Source organism: Otolemur garnettii, unplaced genomic scaffold (genome assembly GCF_000181295.1).
Source record: "Otolemur garnettii isolate 467f Iridium unplaced genomic scaffold, OtoGar3 scaffold00269, whole genome shotgun sequence".
NCBI classification, from domain to species: Eukaryota; Metazoa; Chordata; class Mammalia; order Primates; family Galagidae; genus Otolemur; species Otolemur garnettii.
In genome coordinates this window covers 945,787-968,481 of record NW_003852664.1, presented here as the reverse complement: position 1 = coordinate 968,481, position 22,695 = coordinate 945,787, and the positions used below count along the sequence as shown (strand labels likewise).

The following is a 22,695-nucleotide window of genomic DNA, read 5'->3' as shown; positions in this document are numbered from 1 at the left end:
TTTTTTTTTTTTTTTTTGCTTTTTTCCCAGCAGCAAGCAGCAACACAGATATAGAAAACTGGGAGTTGAAGCTATCCAAGGTTAGAGAATTTTAAGGTGGGTTGGGCAGGAAGATTGAAAATAGAGATGGTAAGGAAGTGGCTGAAATTTATCATTAGTAGTTATATGGCTACACTGGAAGTGAATTGGTTATTTGTGGACTAGTTTTTCCTTGATGGAAGAGGAAATCCAGGTCTCTTGTAAATGCAGACACAATCAACATTGACAGAATGCCTAGAAGGTAGATAGAATCACGGAATATAGATGGTATGATGAAAATCAAAACAATTAAGCCAAACAGGTTGGCTCTTGTCTCTCTCCTAAAATGTAAACTATTTTTGAAGCAATGAGTAACAAGAAATCATATAGGACATTTTGTGCTATCTAAAAACATGTTTTCTTATAACTTTACGTGTGTACATATGAAATCCCTTTTTGCAGTCTTTTTTGTTTTTTATTGTAACGTCCACTTTATTGCAGTAGTCGGGAACAAAACCCACAATACCTCTCTCTGATCTATGCCAGTACAATATTACAGACACAGAAAATTGGTGTACAGCTTTTTTTTTTTTTGGTTTTTTTTTCTTTTTATTAAATCATAGCTGTGTACATTAATGCAATCATAGGTGTGGTCCCACCAATCACCCTCCCTCTACCCATCCTCCCCCTTCCCTCCCCTCCCTCTCTCCCTTCCCCATATTCTTGGGCTATAATTGGACTATAGCTTTCATATGAAAGCTATAAATTAGTTTATAGTAGGGCTGAGTACAGTGGATACTTTTTCTTCCATTCTTGAGATACTTTGCTAAGAAGAACAGTAATGAGTGTGTGCATGTGTGTGTGGTAGTGTGCATGTGTGTGTGTGGTAGTGTGCGTGTGTGTGTGCTAGTGTGCATGCACACTCATATCTGAACACCATGATTGCCATCTGAAGACTCTGTGTTATGACTTGTGTTTGGGTCACAAGTTGTGAGCCTGCAGGATTCAGGAAAGGCAAATACTACGGCCGTAAGCCTTCGCTGTGACACCAGAAGGAGCTCTGGTTACATCTCTGCTCTTTCTATTATAGCAGAGAAGCAGAGTTTCTCATTCACAGTGCTTCACTGCTGGAGTCTGGCTTTCAGTGTCAGCTTGCTCCTCTGGACTCCAATTCTTTGATATTGGACCACCAGACCATCTATTCTGTTTTGCACACCATCTAATCAGTTCTTGTTTTGGACATACAGATAATATTCTGTCATTGGAAATAATAGATCCGGAATTATTGGTTCTCTGATAATTTGTTTCGAATCAAATTTTCTTCTTATTTAAAAATAAAAAGAGGTCTTATAAATGCCTTTCACTATATGTGCTATGGTAAACATTTTTAACATTGAAATAATAAAAATTATTTGGCTAGAATTTCTTTACCTAAAACTCAAGTAAATAAAAACCAAGGGAGGATTTTGGGTGGGTTTGAAATTTATCAGTTTTTCAAAGTATGAAGAATTATAAAAAACTGTTGTGTGTTTTTCTAACTTATACATTCTTTTTAGTAAAAGAGAGGTCTTAAGAGATTCTATTTTAAGAGCAATTATAAAAAGTTCACAAACGTGTCTACAAAAGAAATTTAAAGTTTTTAAAAAGCTTTTTGTATACATTTTATGTTAAATAACATTTTCGCTTTGCATCTAATATTTTAAGAACATTAAAACGTGATTTGCTTTCTCTCTCCCTGTCTCTATGTATGTATTATATGTACACATACATATTATATATACACACATATAATGTCTGTCAGTGGAGATTTAGAAAAAAGGATAAATATTTTTAATGTGCTACATGACTTGACTTTTTCACAATAAATAATAAGCAGAATGAGAGGGGTCCTTGACTTCATTTCAGCTCAGTTTCTGGCCTCACTTTTCCTACTAGCTCCATGATTTGAAGAAATTATTTAATCTGTTCTTATCTCATTGGTTCAATTGAAAAACTGATATGCTATTTTACCTCGAAATACAATGACTCAGTTTCTTCTTGCAAAAGGTCCTTTATCATCTTCCTATAGAGTCAAAGTATCTTTTCAGCTATATTAATGGTACTTTAAAAAAAAGTGCTGTATTTAATCTTTATTGAAATTCCCTTGCAGGGATGCTGGGCATGGATTCCATGTGTACGTTGCATCGCCTCTTTGCAGACTGACTGTTTTGGTAACCACTGTGCTCTGCTATTTCGCTTTGTCTGTAGCGGACTCTTCCCTCTGCCTGCTTCTGAGTGTCTCCACGACATAGCCGCTGACACAGCTGGTGAGTTCACGAAGTCTCCCTCTTCCAAATTTTTATTACCTCTCTATGGATGACTTCCAAATTTTATTTCCATCCACTACCTCTTGCCTGATATACATATTCTATTACAAGGACTTTCTAATGTAAGGGTGCACAAGATAAGATAATTTATCTAAGGATGGTGTCATCACATTCTCTCAAAGAGGCTCTCTTCCGATTCTGTACAATTCTGTACTTAGTCTCATCACTTATCCGATCTCTCCCCAACGCTAGAAAACACCGAGTTCAAGTCAATTCTTTTCTTTTTTTCACCACCTGTACCTAGTGTGACGCCAAATTGTGATGCATTTTCTTCACAATATCCTAGAAAGTTAGAAAAATAGATCAGGAACTCGAGAAAAATGTCTACTAGTCTATGGCTGAGGAAGCGAACAAAGAGAATTGAGTGCTGAACACATAATACTTCACAGATCACAAACCTCCTTGGGAATGGTGGGGTGTAGTCAGTGAAGAAGAGTAAAAGGCAAAAATAAAAATTGGGATCCTGGGATGTCATGATTCTTCAGAGAGAAGATAATAAAACAATATTGGGAATTTTCAGAAGACTAATCTACTAAAGTTGTGGAAAGACTGGGGAAGGATGCAATTGTATCGGTCAGGTGTAAAGTTAAGAAGACAAGGAAGAAGACCACCCTTTTGTTCTGTTAATGTAAGTTGCAATAATAGATTTTTCTAATGTTACATTATCCCAGCATTTCTGAATTTACTGAAATTTTTTTTTCCTACTCAGCATCTGAACTTCTTTACAATATTTGGCTCCCTTAATCTTTTCCTCAAGTTTGTATAAAATGATATTTGCTTGATATTTTTATAGAATTAAGTTATATTTTACATTGGTTGAGGGAAGAATATAGTGATTAATTCCTTGAGTTTTGCTGAATCTGCTTGAAACAAAATAGAAAATATCTCTGCTCAAGGAGCTTAATTACTGAAGGAAGACATTATCAAATAAATAATAAATATAATACACAGTAAATCATATATTATGTTTGAAGTCCGAGTGTCATTGGTGGCGATGTGGGAATATGATTACAAAATAAAATAGACTGGCCACTGTAGGCCAATCAAAGAAGCAGAAATTTGAGGAAGTGAGGCTGTTGCCCAAACGTCTTGTCTGAATAATAAGCTTTCCAACAAGAAGGAACAGTTAGAAAAAAAAAATCACTGCTACAAATTGTGTTGTAGATGTTTATGGATTAGCAAGGAAAAATCAGTGATGCAAATTGTGTTGTAAATGTTTATGGATTAGCAAGGAGCCAGCAGGATTAGAAAAAAAAAATAGTGAGAGGGAAAGTAGTGGGGTTCTGTAATGGGGCCATGTTAGGAGGGTGCTGTAGGCCATTGTAAAGGCTCTGCTTTGAAGGAGATAGGGAGCTTGAAAGAGAGTTTTGGACAAGGAACTGACTGTGAGTAGGGCACCAGCCACTTACACCAAGGCTGGTGGGTTTGAACCCGGCCTGGGCCTGCTAAACAACAATGACAACTGCAACAAAAAAAGCCTGGTGTTGTGGTGGGCACCTATAGTCCCAGCTACTTGGAGGCTAAGGTAAGAGAATCGTTTAAGCCCAAGAGTTTGAGGTTGCTGTGAACCGTGAAGCCAGGGTACTCTCTCCAGAGTGACAGCTTGAGACTCTGTCTCAAATAAAAACCGTTTTAAAGAAAAAGGTGATTCAAATATAACGTGCATATCGAAATAGGCACAATCGTAAGGGTTTACTTCTGTGAGCTTTCATAAACTGAACATACCCCTAAAGTTTGGGGTTAATTGAACATGTTCCTAGAAGGTCATATTCCCTGACACTGAGGTAAGGAACCAAAAGCAATCTAGAAGAGTCCTCATACTCTTTCCCAATTATTACTTGCTTTATATTGCCTTTTAGACAACTGTGTCCTGCCACAGCTGAAGTTGTTAGGTAAAAGGGATGAACTCCATAAGGAATTCCTTAATTATCATGTAACTCCATCTGGTCCAAGTAATTCAAACAGTAGAAACACCTGTCTCTCCGTCTGAAGCAGGGGTCCTCAAACTTTTTAAACAGGGGGCCAGTTCTCTGTCCCTCAGACCATTGGAGGGCCGGACTGTGGGCCCTGGGATGAGTTGCCTGCTAAATAGGACAGGTAGCGGTGGCAAAAACACCTGGCGGGCCGGATAAATGTCCTAGGTGGGCTGCGTGTGGCCTGTGGGCTATAGTTTGAGGATGCCTGGTCTAAAGATTTCCTACACAACCTTACACAATAGTATTGACTTATAGCAAGACCTAATCCCTATGGCTTATTCATATGACACCATTATACTATTTGTTGGCCAGTATTAACTTATTCTCTACACACAGAATTCTATTTCCAAATTATATGTGAGGCAATTGACTCTAGTTCCATTGTTCCCAAATTCTGGCCCTGCCACCTTTCCCATAGTACACTTATTTTGTATTTCTGCCTCTCTAAACTTCTTGTTAACCCCAAAGAAGCTTGCAAAATGAGGTTAAGCCTTCTCCTTAGCTTTTAGGTATTAGATTTGAGACACATAACTCCACAGTAATGACACTACAGAAAATTAGAGTGTTAGAGCAGATGTGACTTATTGCCCTTCTTCTAGAGTCTTTGAATATGTTTTTGGAAAATATAACAAGTTTCGATGTAATAATTTTCTCATTTTTAAACATCAATTTCCTTTCATTCTGAACTTCTCACAGAGAAACGCTGCCTGTGTTAGTTTATCTTTATTCCACTCTAGCACTTTAAAATCAGTAGATAATCAATTAGTTCAATATTAGTTTATTAGTTGAATGAATTAGCATGCTTAAAATAAAAATTCAGATACATGTATAAATTTAGTATCAGTTGCAGTATCAAATGTCGAAGTTTCTTTCTATTTTTGCTTTTAGTAAAGAAATCTTGGAGTCTAGAATAGTGGTTCTTTATAGGATTACATTTGGCAGCCTTTTACTGAGTGGCTGGTATGGGGAAGGCACTTGGGACTTTATAAGGGACAGGATAGAGGCCATGACCTCAAGTAATTCCTACTCCATCAGGGTAAACAAAACACTTTTAATTTCATAAATGTGTGAATAAAATTCTTTGTTGATTACTTTGGAAAGCCTTTGATTATTTAGAGGAATAAATAGTTAAACCAAAAAAAAAAAACCTACTTATTTTTACATGTATAAACAGTAACAGTGTTTGCAATAAGAAATTTCAATCCCCATGCATGCATAGAAATACACATTCCAGAATCTTAGAGATTAAAATGGCTACGCCAGAGTTGTTTCAAAAAGCTCCTATGGAACGACTTGCTTAGAATTATGCATTTTAAAATTGGAAAATCTAATCAGTTGATTTAATTCTTTGTTTCGTAGATGGGAAAACTAAGAGCCAAATGATTAAGTGGCTCTTTCCTTGCATATGATTAGAGATAGAATTCCTTAAAACACATCTCCTCATTTAATCAGGGTCCCCTCCACCCATTCTTTTCTACTTCATTTCCTTTCTCTGTAGAAGAGTTGAGAAAGTACAAAAAATTACCTAAGAAGAATCTTATCCCTTTGCCTTCTTTCTTTTCCAAATGCATGAGACCGTACAATCAGCATTTGAATGTTTCTGATTTTCCTGTGTGTTCATTCTGTGCTGTGTAGCACTAGACACGGAGGTTTTTTTTTTTTTCTGAAATCATACTTTAATCTGATTAAGTTTCAGTGTAAGCTTACTTCTTCAGTGAGGCTGGAAAATCTAATTCTGGTAGACACAGAGAATAATGCTCATGGAAAAAGACAAAGATAACTTCTCTAGAGGATGATTCCTAGATTATTCTTCTATAAATTTTAAAACATGGCAAGACTATTTTAAAGTTGCTGAAAAATTTATGGTCTCATATGTATAATGTGGTATGTAAACACAGTTTAACAGTATGTATGAACGCAGTTAATCTTTTGATGAATCCTGGGCAAACTCAATCCAGTTCTTTACCAAGTCTAAGGGAAGGGGAAGTAAGTTGCCTTCCAGCCCTCCCTGAAGTAAATTAGTTACATATACAAAACCCCTCTATGTTACAGCAGCCTTCATTTCCTTCTGTCTGGAGATATGTATTGTTAGCTATCAAGAATTTCAACAAGTCAGAAAAAACGTAACTCAAATTGGGTAGAAGACAGATACTTGAGTGATATGACTCTGCTTAAAACAATCATCACTACTAAAAAATTCACATCGGTGGCGAGCAGGAATACTTGAAACTTGTGACAGTGTGTTAAGTGCTAGGGAGTAGTAGATGGGAAGAATCTGACTTAATAAGCTTTACTGATCATCGAGAACAATAGACCATTAGAAAACATGCAAAGTTACCAGATAAGACAGACTGTGATGCTGTAATTCATACATGTTGTACGTATGCATACATACACACAAATATAAATTCAAGGAAATAATTCACAAAATATAAGTGAGCAGAATTTATGTCTGAAACAGATGTAGTTTTAAGGAAAGATACTATTAGTTTGCCTTAGCTCTATGCTTTGTAGAAGAAAAATGAGGAAGAAAACGTTAGCTTTGCTAACCTGATCAAGTTAGAGTTGTTAGCTGCCTGTAGAAAAAGACTTGATTTTGATTGTAATAATTATTTTAGACAACAAAAGGGAAGAAAATAAGTCCAAATGAGAGAGGTGTTTTCCCACTAGGTATACATCCCCTGGACCTTGCATTTGCTTCTAAGAAAAAAAAAATGAAATACTGTGAGAATCCTGGAGCAATTTCAAGATGGCAGTGACAGGATGGTGTGAGGCTGTAAAACAACATCCTGTGAAAAAGAAAACGGTAAAGTTTAGCACAAAGAACGTAAGATATGAGAGACGATAGAGACGTCTTCAGACACATGAAGGTTCAATGAGGGACATGGAATTAAAGTACTTAAATATGACCTCAAAGTTTAGAATCAGGTTATGAAAATTATAGGAAAAGTGATTGAGGCTAATTATGAGAACACTAATCTAACATTATCTACCCCAAACTGGAATTAGTGGTTCTAAGAAGCTGTACATTGATTATTACTGGGGTTATTCAAGGGCAGGTTGGGTAACTACTTGGTGGGAATATGTTAGAAAGAATTCCAACATCAAATGAGTGGGAGTATGGACTTAAAAAACTACAGCATAATATCTTTTAATCTTAAAAGCTATTCAGAAAATGAGAGATCATGAGACCTCGACCATTAACTCTACAAAGAACTCTCTGTTTCTGATTAGTTTATTGATAACGCCAAGTTGGAAGAACATGAAAGACACATTTTGTACAGCCATTGAATTAAGCATACTGGAACACCTGGATCTCTTGAGTGAATTTTATGGTTAGTTTTAGAGTCATTTTTTAGGAACAAATTTGGACGATACTTGGCTCTTCTTTCTAAGCTTGTGTTGTGTGTGAGTGTATGTGTGTCACACACATGTGTGTGTATAATAGAAATACCCAGTCCATATTGTAGTATGCATGTACAAAGATTTATAGATATAGTTTCTTAACTCAGTGAGTTAATCTTATTCCTCTTTCCTTATTTGTTTTTATTTCTCTTGTCTCTCTCTCTATACATAACTTCGCTGCAAACTTCTAAGCATAGATTTCAGTCTAAGCTTTGCCATTTATCACTTATATGATATTGGTCAAATTATTAATTTTATTAAGCTTTAGGTTCCATATTTGTGGAAGATAATAAAAGAATCAACTTTACAGTGAGGAGCCCTAGCTCTTGGCCTATAGTAAGTGTTCATTCTCTACCAGCTATGATGTTAGTTCTCAAACTCACTCTTCTACACATAGAATCTCTAATTAAATGCTTTTACCATAAATCTATTAGCATCCCAAATGAACCACTATGCTCTGCCACATTGCCACAGCCTGGTATGTTCTGTGCTTGTATTACTTTGCTTTAAGAAAGGCTGGGAATCCCACTTCAGTTTTAAATCTCCAGATGCCCTTATCTTCACTTTCACTAGCTCTTTCACAGGGTGAAATGCAGATGGGAAAATATGTTCTGCAAAGTCATAGAATTTTAGGTCTGGTTAACCTTTGGGGTCTGGTAAACACTTTATAATTCTGTGTAGCTCCTGGGCTCCTTGGAGTTTCTGGAAAAGGAGATATTCCTCTCAAGTTCCTTGGCAAAAACTGTGTGTCATCTCTCCAGAGATATCATATCAGGTGTTTGTAAAGCCTAGGTCCACAGAGTTGATAGAATTCAAGGAATGGCACTAAGTGACCTGCAGGGAAATGCACCTATTAGGTAAGAAATATTACAGAGGGACAGTCAAAATAAATGTAGATGCAATTTTGACTTTCACCAATTGAAGGACTAGTAGACTAGTAGAGATATGTGGTTGTATCTCTTTAGGTAAATTATACACATAAGAGTTTTATGTTTAGGTTTAAGTAAGAATACAGTCATGCTACTAGGCAGAAATGGTTTGATGATTCCAATCTGCCAATTAATGTAATAGAATAATTGTTTTTAAGATCCTATAAAAGAGGTGAGAGAAGTGACTGTGGAGATATATTGACTGCAGACTCATATTCACCTATATTATCTATAGGTGAATAAGCAATGCTTCAGAGCAAAGGAAAAGTGTAGCTAAGGGAGAGGCTGAGCAAAAACAAGCAAGAGAGAAAGAGATTCCAATTATTTTCCTACAGGACAGATGGCATCTTCAGTTCCCTGAGGGCTCAAGAAAGTTTCTAAGAAGAGGTAGATATGCCTGGTGGTCAGCATTCTTATGGAGGACAGGCAATAGAGATGTAAAGAGGCATAGTGACAGCTTGGCTTGGAATAAGGGTAGGAGAGCTCTGGTTCCATATGTAAATTTCATGTAACCTTGGAAGTCCTTACAAACCTCTATGGGGTTCTGAAGCAAAGAAGGAGGGAATGCCAGGCATGGTGGCTCACACCTGCCTGTAATCCTAGCCCTCTGGGAGGCTGAGGTGGGTGGATAGCTTGAGCTCACCGGTTCCAGACCAGCCTGAGCAAAAGTGAGACCCCTGTCTGTACTAAAAATAAAAAAACTCAGGCAAGAGGACCGCTTGAGCCCCAGAGCTGGAGGTTGCTGTGAGCTATGACACCATGGCACTCTACTCAGGGCAAAAGCTTGAGACTCTGTCTAAAAAAAACAAAGGAGGGAAATGAGCCAACAAAATTCAGCAACTAATGGTGAGAAGCCCACAAATATACCCCAAATTTGTGGAAGTTCAGATTTACCACTTTTATTGGAACTTCAACTCTCCTTTAATGAAAAGTGAGTGGATGATAAAGTTGGGCACGCTGAAGAGGAAGTATCGTAATTCCTGGATTCCCAATGAGAATGCACATGATAAGAAGGTGAAAAAATAGTCTTTAGACATTATCACTTTTCTCAATTTTTGTCGGGAGAAGAAATTTCAATGGCTCTCCATAGACTTAGCCACAATCCAGGAGTAATGGTAGGGTATGAGAAGACTGGTAAATATTATTTATTTTTTATTTGGATTCTCAATGAGAATGCACATGATAAGAAGGTGAAAAAATAGTCTTTAGACTGTGTCATCATCACTTTTCTCAATTTTTATCAGGAGAGGAAATTTCAATGGCTCTCCATAGACTTAGCCACAATCCAGGAGTAATAGTAGGGCGTGAGAAGACTGATAAATATTATTTATTTTTTATTTGACCAATGCTGGTAGGATTGAGAACCTGGGATGGAACCATAGAATTGATTCTAAAGAGATTCTGAAGTGAGAGTTTAAAAATGGTTCTTTACATTCAAAGAGGTAAAATTGGTTGGTTAAAGAAAGGATATGTTGGGGTGGCACCTGTGGCTCAAAGGAGTAGGGCACCAGCCTCGTATGCTGGAGGTGGCAGGTTCAAACCCAGCCCTGGCCAAAAAAAAAAAAGAAAGCAAGGATATATTTTGGGGGAGTCATTCTTTCCTCCACAATCCTCTTACCCAATCTAGGTATAGAAAAGGTAATGTTTCTCAAATGTATTCATAACAGACTTTGCAAAAGCAACTTTTAAAAACTTGATGTAAACGTACATCTTGGTATACTTATTAGGAATATTACAACCATAGAGATCTTATAAAGAAAACAGAGGTTTGCAAAATGCTTCTTTTATTGGATTATGGCCTTATTATGAATTCTGTAGTCAATTTGTTAGTTTATTCAACAAGAACATCACAGCCAAATATGAAGGGACAGTGAAATTACTCTTGCATGATTTTTAACCCAAAGAATTTCAGCTTTATGTCAAAGGAAAACATATAAAGAAATAACTCAGGTTTTTTTTTTTTTTTCAGAAATGGGTCGCTATTCCTAAAGAACCTTGTACCTTGTAGTAATAGTTGTGTAGCTTTGAGATTTATAACTAAGTTAACTAAGTTGTGTGTAGCCCACGCACTTTTTATTATGCCAAGTTGTCTAGTGCTTCTGGTCATCTGAATAGCTCATACTAGTCCTATCTTACCTCCTTATCCAGAGTATAGACAAGAAACAGAGAAGAAACTGAAAGGTTGAATTATCCCAGAGCTGTTTTCATCTCTTAAGGAGACTTTTCTGAGATTTTTAAAATCCCCACCCACATTTGAAGATATTTTACTCCCTTTCATCTTTCTACAGGTGAATTGGTTTCTTATTACAATATGACCTCTGCACAAACACACTGTTTATACAGGAGCAGTTTTAGAACTTTAAACAATTACAGTCTTATTGATGTTGTTATAGTAATAATGATGATCATTATTATTTTTAGATGTACAGACACTGCACATAAATTTTACTTGAATTTTCTCATATTTAACCCTTGTATAAAAAATATGAAACATGCAGTAAGTACTGTTCTTTTATAGATGATTGTGCTGCAGCTTAGAAAGCTGGTGATAATTTTCATTCAAATCCCATAGCTAAGAACGTGGGAAAGCTGGATTTCAAAACCAGGCTATCTGATCATAAATGTAAACGAATCAACACTGTTAATACTCCCTGACCTTTCTGACTTATTTTTCCCTTTAGAAACTTGTTACTTTAGAGAAACCACTAGTTGCTTAATCACCTCTTCCCACCACTTTTGGAAACAAAAACAAGGTATTGACTCCTCAATCAATGCTTAGGTCATGAACATTTGTGCACGAAAGTGGTGTAGGTTCACTCTTGGTGTAATTTCACCCATTAAAATTCTGAGAATGTACATAAGTGAGGATCAAAAATGTTAAAAATTTTCTTCTTCCTTTAACAATAAGTTGGTTCACTTTCAAACATGGTTGCACTCCGTATGTAGAGAAGATACAGAAGGACCAGGACAGTAATGTTCATATTATGAACACCTAACTCTGTTCATATCTTTGCCGAGGATGCAATCCTATCTTTTGCAGATAGCAAATGGCTGAAAAGAGAGTTGAATCATCACCGGTGACTTTGAGTCTGGATATTTACCTGGCATCTGTTGTTTGGAGTAAATGTTACATTTATATTTTCTTCCTTTTTTTTTCCCCCTTTCAAATTATGTTCCCTCTCTGTTATTTATTTATTGATTTATCTACTTATTTATTTATCCCATAATTTTTACCAAGAGATCACTATAAAAGAAACACTTCCTCAGTTATTGAGTATATAAAAGTAAATAAGAAAACCTGCATCTTCACCTCAATGAAGCTTATAGCCTAATAGAAAACACAAGTACATAGATACCTAAATGAGCAAATACAGTACGGAGTGATAAAGTGAAATGATGTTATATAATAGTTAGCTAACACGGGTGGGGAAGGGATGCATATAATTTTCTCATAGCTGAGTTTCTAAGATAAGAATTCAAAGATTAGTTCGTCAGGTGAAGAAGAGGAGGAAGAAGAGAAAAACTGCACTTTCAAAGATTTGGAAGCGAGAACATAAACCGATGGAGGAAATTGAGCCTAACTGAGCAATAGACTGTGAGGTGAGGAAGACAATTTTTAAGCCTGGTTATGGGGACTGTACTATGTCTGAAGAACAATTGAAAACCCATAAAATGTTTTAAGCAAGATTGTAAAGTTTCTCATACACTGTAACTCAAATTGGCCCAGTCCACATCACAATCAAACATGCTATGTTTGATCAAGTAAAGTAAGCTTTACTCTTGTAAACTGGAAAGTATTCATAAGGAGAAGCAGATCAATGAGTTCTCTTCTCTCCCGGGCTACAGGCTATAAGGAAGGCATCTATTTTTTTTTTTTTTTAAGACAGAGTCTCACTTTTTGCCCTCCGTAGAGTGCTATGGCATCACAACTCACAGCAACCTCCAAATCCTGGGCTTAAGTCATTCTCTTGCCTCAGCCTCCCGAGTAGCTGGGACTACAGGTGCCCATCACAACACCTGGCTTTTTGTTGTTGTTGTTGTTGGTGGTGTTTTAACTGGCTGGGGCTGGGTTTGAACCCCCCACCCTTGGTATGTGGGGCTGGCGCCCTACCCACTGAGCCATAGGCAATGTCCAGGAGGGCATCTATTTGTTTCCATACTTCCAAGATAACTATAAAAAGTGGAAACAATCTAACAGCATAGGATGTGAGTTTCTCTTGGAATTGTACCATTAATAGCATTTTTATTATTGAATATCTGGAGCATCATTTGACAATACATTTGCTTGGTCTCAAATCTGGTTTACGGTTCCCCTTAGATGAGGTCTTTATTTCTGTACCCTACCCACTACAATAACCTCCCTCATCTCCTCCTGTGTCCCTGCCTTCTAAGCATTCACCATCCCCTCTTGTGGCATCTGACTGATGTATTTGTCATGACTCTGTGGACAATAGGAAGCCCATGAAATTTCCTTTCTCAATTTTTTTCAGTGGACGACAATTTCATAGATTTACTATTTAATATGAATAATTTTAAGACTGAGGAACAGCTCACATTGAGCTTCCTGAGTTAATTTAATCCCAGGAACCACCAACAAAGACGTCCTGATTGTCAGTCTGTACTTCGAGTTCCACCTCTGAGAACTGCAGTTCTTCCTCAAGAACAGTCTTTAATGCTTGAAGGGATTTTCCTCCCACTTTTATCTTTTCTGCTTCTCACACATGGAAGATCCAAGAGGAAAATATCCAAAATGAGATTAAGAGTGTTGAGTCTCACCCTCTGAGACTAAGGGTGTTGTCAGATTAAATAAAAAAAAAAAAAAATACCCTTCTGGGCAGAAGCCAAAACGTCTGAATGGGACTCCAACTCTAACCTTGCTTGTTTGTTCCCACGGCCTGTCAGACGAGGCTCTGGTTATATTTCCTTTTGAAACTTAAGAACGTCTCTGATTCATCATTGCACTTGACTCTCAGACTGAGAATTTTTCAAAATGCTCTTCAATTTTATGGTAGCTGCCCAACATTTCAACTTTTCACCTTTAAAAAGTTGAAGGCAATTTAGAATGATCAGAAAATTATAAAGTTCACTTTTAAAATTAGTAAATAGAAGCTATATAACCCCCATTTCTCTTTAACTTGGCTAGCAGAAAGTTTGATATCATATTTTGATGCTCAGTTGAAGAAGATGAGGGATTATATGCCTACTCTCCAGACGTAGTGAAAACCAAGGAATTATTGAATCAGTATTCTTGCCAAAGATGGATTTAGATGACTTCGGGCTCCTCCACCCTCTAAATCTTGTAAATGATTTTTATTAATTTTGATCTTCTCATGTGCTAAGGAGTCCTTTATCTATAAGGTTCCAATTTTTCTAACTTCTGACTTGTCAACCTGGTCATTTAATAATTTAATAAATTAAAAAATGGAGGTTTGGCCCAAATTCCATGTATCTTGCCTTGTTTCACTGATTTATCTTACGTTCATAATAATGGCCTGTGAATGAACTTATGTGTAGCAATTCTTTTTTCTTTTGGGGACAGAAATAATTGACACTGAACTGAATACTTTTCAAGACAGTGTGTAGCCAAAGATAGCAAAAGAATCTTTAGTACCTTCTGAGAGAGAAGCAACTAAAATCTTAGTATCTGTTCGTGTGAGACTCAAATTTATTGAAATTTCTTGGAGTTTCTATTAGCAATGGACAAAAATCAGACATCCCCCAAATAAAATTATAATTGGGATAGACAGTGATGGGACTATTTGACTACAGCAGAAAAGTCACTACCAGCTGTATCATTTTTGTCCCAATTGGGACAGATAATATTCTTTAGCAACTGTTCTAGAGATAAGTAGATGATCTATTCATCAGGTATCAGTCAAAACCACTAGGATCACATATTTCTGTTTCAACAGCAAGGTTGAGCTCAACATTAGTTAAGTGAAGGCTTTTTTCCCCCAGCCGTATGGTAACATGCTTGGGTTCTGACTTCAGACTTGGACTAAAGAAAGCTAGCCTGACAGTGTTGATGAAGTTTAGTGACCATAAACTATTTTATAATGCCGATTAGGAGAGCCATTTCTTTTTTTCACTCATGTGTCCCAGTGATTGTAGTGTTGAGAGGTATTGAGTTTATACACATTTTATAGAACTATCTATGACAATGGTACCCAATTTGTTTGCTAGGATCTAGTAGGAAGCTGATTGGAAGTTGTTGGTGATTACATATGCACCAAAACATAGTCTGTAGATTAAATAAATAATAAATCTGATGTATATCTATGTACTTTCATGCATACTTAACTGTCTATATGTATACACGATACACATATGTATATGTGTATTGTGTGTGTGTGTGTGTATGTGCACATGTAGATAACTTTCTGTTCATACTATAGTTCCTCAAAGTCTTTAGATCTTGCCACTGCAATTTTTTTTAATGGAAGAACTATAACATTTTGTGTAAAAATGATTTTTATTCATGAAGGCTTTTATGGGAGTTAATACTCTCTACTTTAAGAGTGAGCTTTTCCCTCTATAGGTAATAAACGCAATCAAAGAAAATATTGGTTTGAAAACTAATTATACATGTTTGAGGAGTTATGTCTTTTCTATCTCCTTATTAAATTCTCAGTTGCTAGAATTGATCTGGAAAGTTTGTGCAAGAGAAGATGAGAAAAGAGAAAATAAATAAAAATGTAAGCATTTATTATTTAATTGCCAAATCTCTCTAATTAGAAGTCTGTCTCATAGGTTTATTTTGTTTTATTTTGGATTAATACATGGGTACAAACAGGTTACATAGTTTGCATTGTTAGGAAAAGTTCATGTTGTAGTTGAGCTCTTCCCCCAGGTGTGCCATATACCTCTATGCTGTACCCCTTAAGTGAGAGCTTACCAAGCTCCCTTTCCTCTTCGTCCTTCCCCCTCCCCCACTTGAATTTAATTGTGTATTTGTTTTCTTGTAAGGGAATATAGTAATTCATCTACTAGTTTTATATTAGTATTGAGTACATTGGGTGCTTATTTTTCCATTCTTGTGATACTTAGGAGGATATTCTCCAAATCCATTCATATAAATACAAAAGTTGCAAAGTCTCCATCTTTTTTATGGCTGAGTAGTATTCTATGGTATACATATACAATAGTTCATTTATCCATTTGTGAGTGTACACTTGGGTTGTATCCACATCTTGCAATTGTGAATTGGGCTGCTATAAACATTTGAGTACAAATGTTATTTTTTTTATTATTAAACCGTAGCTGTGTACATTAATGGAATCATGGGGTACAATGTGCTGGTTTTATATATAATTTGAAATATTATCATCAGATTGGTTAACATAGCCTACATGGCATTTTCTTAGTTATTGTGTTAAGACATTTATATTCTACACCTAGTAAATTTCACATGTACCCTTGTAAGATGCACCATAGGTGTGGTCCCACTAATTACCCTCCCTCCACCTATCCTCTCCCACCCCTCCCTTCCCTCTCCCCTTTCCCCTTCTTCTTGGACTATAATTGGGTTATAACTTTCATAAGAAAGCTATAAATTGGTTTCATAGTAGGGCTGAGTACATTGGATACTTTTTCTTCCATTCTTGAGATACTTTGCTAAGAAGAATATGTTCCAACTCCATCCATATAAACATGTAAGAGGTAAAGTCTCTATCTTTCTTTAGAGTACAAATGTTCTTATGGTAAAATGATGTTTTTTTCTGATTAGATACCTACTAAAGGGATTATGGGATCAAATAGAAGGTCTACTTTTAGCTCTTTGAGGATTCTACATATTTCTTTCCAGAAGGGCTCTATTAGTTTGCAATCTGATCAATAGTGTACAAGTGTTCCTTTCTCTCCACACCTATACCAGCATCCTTAGCTTTGGGACTTTGAGATGTGGACTATATTCTCACTGAGATTAGGTACTATCTCAAGCTGGTTTTGATTTGGATTTCTCTGATGATTAGGGACAATGACCAATTTTTCATGTGATGTGTTTCTTGGCCATTGGTCTTTCTTCTTGGGAGAAGGTTCTGTTCATGTGTTTGGCTTTTTTTTTTTTTTTTTTTGCACAGTGATAAATGGGGTTGTTTGCTCTTTTCTGTTCATTAGTTTGGGTCCTTTACAGATTTTGGTTGTTAGGCCTTTGTCAGATTCATAGCATGCAAATATCTTCTTCCATTTTGAAGGATATCTCTTTGCTTTAGTTGTTGTGCCCTTAGCTCTTCCAAAGCTTTTTAGATTGGTCATGTCCCATTTATTTATTTTTGGTGTTGCTGAAATAGCCAACGTGGTCTTCTTTATAAAATCTTTCTCATATCTTTCTTTATTAAGCTGTGCTAGTTTTCAAGTGAGGACACGTAGGCAATCAATTCTCCTCAGCTGACTACATTCATTGTCTTATGCTTGCCTTTTAGTTTCAGATATGGCCTCTTTTTCTACCTTATCTTCTTTCTCCAGATCCCTGGAATGATTTCAAAGTAAGGAAGTGCTCATACCTGTGTTTATTGTGTTCACTGTAGCCAGAGCTCAATTTGTATTTCTATTTAACTTACTTGTTAGCTACATGACCTCTTAAGTTCTCTAAATATATTTAACACATGAAGTTAATTTAATAAATATTTCTGCCGTGTTTGGTCTGCAAAACTAGAACTCTGGAAATTGATTGCAAGGTCTGTGGCCTAAAATATGCACCTTTGTTTAGTTTCCTTATATGTTTCATGGACATTGTATCACCTCATAGAAACTTGGGGAACATTAAGAATATTTCTGTATCTGAAAGTGTTTCAAAACCTATATATTCACATAAACTAGGAATACAATACAACTATTAATAAAGTCCCTAATGATTTTAGTGATTAAATAATTTTTGTACTGATCACACTGAATTCTATGTCTTCTGTTCTCTAGGTACTGGCTCTGGCACCCTTCTAGTTTTCATCTGACACCTTCAAGTGCAAGTTGCCTGTTTCAGTTTTCATACAGCTATGCCTTACTTTCAGATATGGTTCTTGAAATATTTTGTTGAAGAGAAAAAATGTAAAAAGCTAAAGAGTTAAATTTATGCTACAGGTTTCTGCTTGCAGTGAATCAGGTCTTCTGACCCAGAACCTGATGAAAATTCTGCTTGTTCCGTTTCTTTGCTTTCTCTCAATTCTTCCTTCATTTGGAGAGATGTTGCTGGTAGTTTGGATACCTCTACATTGAAGACTCCTGCTAATAACAAATTCTTTGTGTCATTTAGATTTCTTCTACCAATGAGCAAATAATTTATATCCAAAATTATATCTCTCCACGGAGCCACCCTACATGTTGGATGTCTCCCACTTTTGTCAGATCCTTAGGAGAGAATCTAGCTCTTTAAATGATGCCGTGTAACCAAGAGAACAACACAGATTGGACTTGAGCGATTGGTAATTCAGTTTCGTTTATTACTAATCCTCTTATTCATTGTGCTTTAGTTTTCATGGATGCTGATTTTTATTTCAAACTAGACAACAGTTGACATTTAGTTTTGTGCAGTGACCAACTGACCGTTCCAAGTTATTGCACACACGTTTACATTTGCCTTTCAGGACAAAGCAACTAATGGTGTCTTTCATGGCACATTTCACTGTTAAGAGGAAAGAAAAAACACACGTAAACCATTGAGTCAATGTATGTGTCTCAAAAGCCCCAATTTGGGATAAATCAGTTGTTAGTTGAAAATATATAAAGCACCTGCTTACTGGGATAGGGATTCTGGAAGACATTGGTTTTGCTATTTTTCTAGTGCTGATAGATTTGTGACATTTGATTTCATTGTCAGTTTTGTACCAAACCTATGGCCAGGTTCATTAGTTGTTGATGCTTAGTTTTCCATAGTAATTTCTAAATAGAGATGGTTAAATCCAGAGTGTCTCTGGAATGGATACCATATATATCCATGGCTACTTAGTTCCCCAACTTGCTTTTGAAAACGGCATTTTTGAAGTAAAGTTGACACACAAAGAATTTCTCGTATTTAATGTGTACAATTTGGTGAATTTGGGCTTATCCAAGCATCTATAATTCCATCATCACATTCAAGGTAACAGACATATCTAGAACCGTTTTCTTTTAGTTTCAAAAGAAGATAAACATTTAAACAGTTTTGGCTTTAGGATTCAAAAATGGGAAAATCGATTAATGTTATTTTAATTTCTATATTGGCTGAATATTTTTAGGAATCTCTTTTATGAGAAGAATTGAGACAACCTTAGCAGACACTGACCTAAGGGGGATTCTTTGAATGTGCATAAAGATTAGAGCCCATAATGATGGGAGAGCTACACAGAAAAGAAGGGGGTGAAATAGGTTAGCATTTCCTCATATTTCCCACTTTTAAGGTTTTCTTTTCTTTTTTTTTTTTTCACCAGGGCTGGGTTTGAACCCATCACCTCCAGCATATGAGGCAGGCGCTCTACTCCTTTGAGCCACAGGCACCACTCTAAAGTTCTTTTTTTTATATAAAGTATTCAAGCCTGCATTATCATAACATATGCTAACCAAGGAACTCATCCACATTATGGGTATAAGACTGAATGTTTCATCTTCTCAAGAAATGCTTGCATTGTTAAAAAGTCCACTTAGGGAGGGAGATTCCCAAAATGAAAGCATTAACCATAATGACGAATTATTAATCATAAGCAGAGAAGATTTGTGAAGAATGTTCTTTTCTCTTTCCCTAGGATTATCAACCCACAGGATCCTGACACACAGGATCCAATGGGGATCAAGTTGATGGTACTGAAAATTCAATTGTTCATGCCCTCTGCTTTCCATGAGGTTATGTTAGCATTAAATTTTAAAGTCTTTTTTAGAAAATGGGCATTTAAAACAATAATTAAACCCATATTATATTAAAGTTTTTTCCCTATATTTAAGGCCATATGATACTACTTTTTCACTGTACAAATTAATGATGCCTTTTTATTTGTATTGTCTGGAGAGGTGCTATTTATTGCCTTTGATGCCAGAGGGAAACGACATTATCTCACCAGCTTAAAAATGCATCCTTAAATTACACTGTCCTACATGAGGGGTGTGAAGCATGTATTTTGACTTAATTGGAATTTACAAATAACAGAAGATGACAGCTGTCAAGCACCAGTATGAGAAAAAGAATAGCATTATTTAAGTGGGAATTCTAAATTAGCATTTTTCCACTAGTAACAGAAACAACAAATAGCTTCTCTCTAGAGAACAGCTATTGTATGATATAAAAATTCATATTTATTCACAAGAAGGAATTGAAAATTCCTCAACTTTGAGTTGAAATCATGCACATACATTCACAGTGTCTCTTGGGTTCCTGAAGATACTGAAAGTGCTGTGAAGGCTTTCACATTTTTTTTTTTTTGTCAAAAGCAAATGCTCTGAAGGACACATGTAAATCATGACAATATAACTGGAGCTAATATTTTATTATCCAAACATGGTCATGCTGAATACTAGTCTTCTCTATTTTATGCTAAATACTACTATTCTCTATTGTTTTAGTAAAAACAAATCCTGATTTGAATTCAGTTTGTCTTGAATTTAGAACAATGTAATACAATAATAATCCTCATTATCATCTGGTACATTTTATCTGAATCATAAAAGAAATCAAATTTTTGAATCTTTTATACAAAACATTTAGGTGTTTGAATTTTTAAAAATGTACTTAAAATGAGACTTATTGTTAGAGCACTTTGTTCCGTCTGTGCACCTAAGGGATGAAATTAATGTACACAAAGTAAATACTCATGTTCTAGACCATTTCTATATCAGATCTTAGAATTACCTTTTCTTTGTCTTTTTTTTTTAAGGTGTGTGGAATTATTTCATTGAGTGTGTGAAGTGATTATTTGCAGTATCCTTGCTTACACACAAAACATACTTTTTCTATCTCAGGTGGACCCAAATGTGTCAAAGTAGCCCTTGGCATGACCTCCATCAGGATGTTTCGTTTGGCCATTGATCTAATTTATGGGTGATGAGAACAATGCAAGTTCACAAAAAGAAAACGCAGTCTAAGGGTGTGGAGTCCAACACCGTAAACATCGTTTCAAATATCTCCTTCATTCTCTGTGAGATGTTTCAAGGTCACTTGCTCTCTAAGATGTTTCAGTGCTATGTAACAGTAATTATAATACTATTTAAGATTAACCTAGTGAGTGTTATATTTTATATTAGCACTTTGCATATTTTTGTAGCACTAATCTTCATATTAATGCTATGTAGTAGTCTTAATTACTACAGAGGGTGCCATAAAGGGTATGCACATTTTAAGAAAGGAAAAAAACTACTAAAAAATTGTAATGCTCAATATATACCCGTAACAAAAGATGAATACAAGTCATCGTGAGCATCTCTCATAAGTGCTGAAGTTAAATGTGACTTGAGTATTCTAAATTTAATGCAACTTTTTCCTCTCTTAAAATGCATATATATCTTTTTGACACCCTCTGTATATTTTTTCACAAGTGAGGAAATTGATGCTGAAGGATTTTAAGTAAGATGATTGATTTGTACAGCCAAGAACCCAGGTAGCAGTAACTCAAAAGGTCGTGTTCATTTCTGATGAATATTAATTGCTATATTATTGCAACTGAGGTAATAGAGCCATTCAAATGCTTTCAATTGTAAATTAGTTAAAACCATTTTAGGATAAAGTATTCTCATAGTATACAATGCAGCACGATATTGAGAAGTGTTTCATTAATTGAGTGAAAAACCCATTAGTTACTATACATTGCCCGTCCTTTCTTAAGGAGCTGGATAGTTAACTTTAATATCCATTCGTTAATCTGGTCAACCTGCCCATAATCCTTTAATCAAGTCCTTAAGTTGTCTCCCATGGTAATATAACTAGAAGCCTTACTTTTTAGTAAAATCACAAATTCCTTATGTGTGATTTACTCTGGGGACCTTAACGAAGCACTCTTGGCAATTCAGTCATTCTTTTATCTCCAGCTGATGTCAACCATCCTTTAGCTTGCCAGAACGCTATTTCCCCTTCTCAATGAACATTTTCATTTTACCTGGTGACATTGGGTCCAGAAAGAAAAATAAAAAAAAGAGAAAAACAGGAATCTTCATGATTGAAGAGATTCAGCTCAACCGGTTGTTCTTGGAAATCTTTGAATGAGGGAAAGGCAGAGAGCATTTCTTTTTATCCCTCTCTTCCACCAGTGATATGAATTTAGTCATTCATGTTTATCCAACGTTAACACTGCTGTTTAGCATTGCCTGGAGCACAAGTGCTGGACATTCTTTTCCTTTTATCTTGGGAAAATAAAAGGATCACAGTATCCCCAGCAGATTATTATTTTTTTTAATAGCTAGCTGCCTAGGGAATGCCATGCCACTGGGAGTTTCCTACAGGAGGTCTGAGGACTGTGAACGTGAGAGCCTAATCTTTGCTTTAGCTTTCTTTTATTGTTTCTTAAACAGCTATGCCAAGTAAACAAACTACTGAATTTAAAAAGTAGCAGAAATTCTTGTCTAGTGATTTATTACCTTAGTCACTAGACCATATTTCTTCCTGTGATCCATGGCTGTTACTAAAACCCTCTTTATAATTACTGAAATAAATATATTTTTGCTGCCTTCTTTACATCGAGGTATAAAAGATTTGCAATGGATACACACACATATACAACCGGAAAAAACCTCTGTATTTGTAAGATGCCAAATGGCCATGATGAAACTGGCAATGAGTCGTAAGTCATGTTAACAAGAGAATGACTTACTTGGGTGTTTTCTGTAAGAAAATATTTTGGTTACAGTGATAAAAAAGAATCTTTAGTAAAAGATCCAAGTCATAATTTGCTTTGCTTTGCGGAACTCTTTCATAAAATCTGAAAGTAACAAGATGATTTAAAGTAGTGGTTATCATGGTCCATTAAAGAGAAATTACAATAAAATGTCCAATTTGTAGGCATTAAATTTTTTCTGCTTTTAGAGGGTAAAGAAAATTTCTCTATGGCTCGG

At 35.8% G+C, this 22,695-nt stretch overlaps 1 protein-coding gene across 1 annotated transcript; it reads right to left on the bottom strand.

The window, feature by feature from the left end:
- Nucleotides 1–18,182: 18,182 nt before the first annotated feature.
- Nucleotides 18,183–21,801, bottom strand: DEFB133 (defensin beta 133). The gene is made up of 2 exons (XM_023508738.1): nt 21,744–21,801; nt 18,183–18,310 (listed from the first exon to the last, which is right to left on the bottom strand). The coding sequence occupies exons 1-2, from the start codon at nt 21,799–21,801 to the stop codon at nt 18,183–18,185; spliced, it is 186 nt and encodes a 61-aa protein (XP_023364506.1).
- Nucleotides 21,802–22,695: the final 894 nt, after the last annotated feature.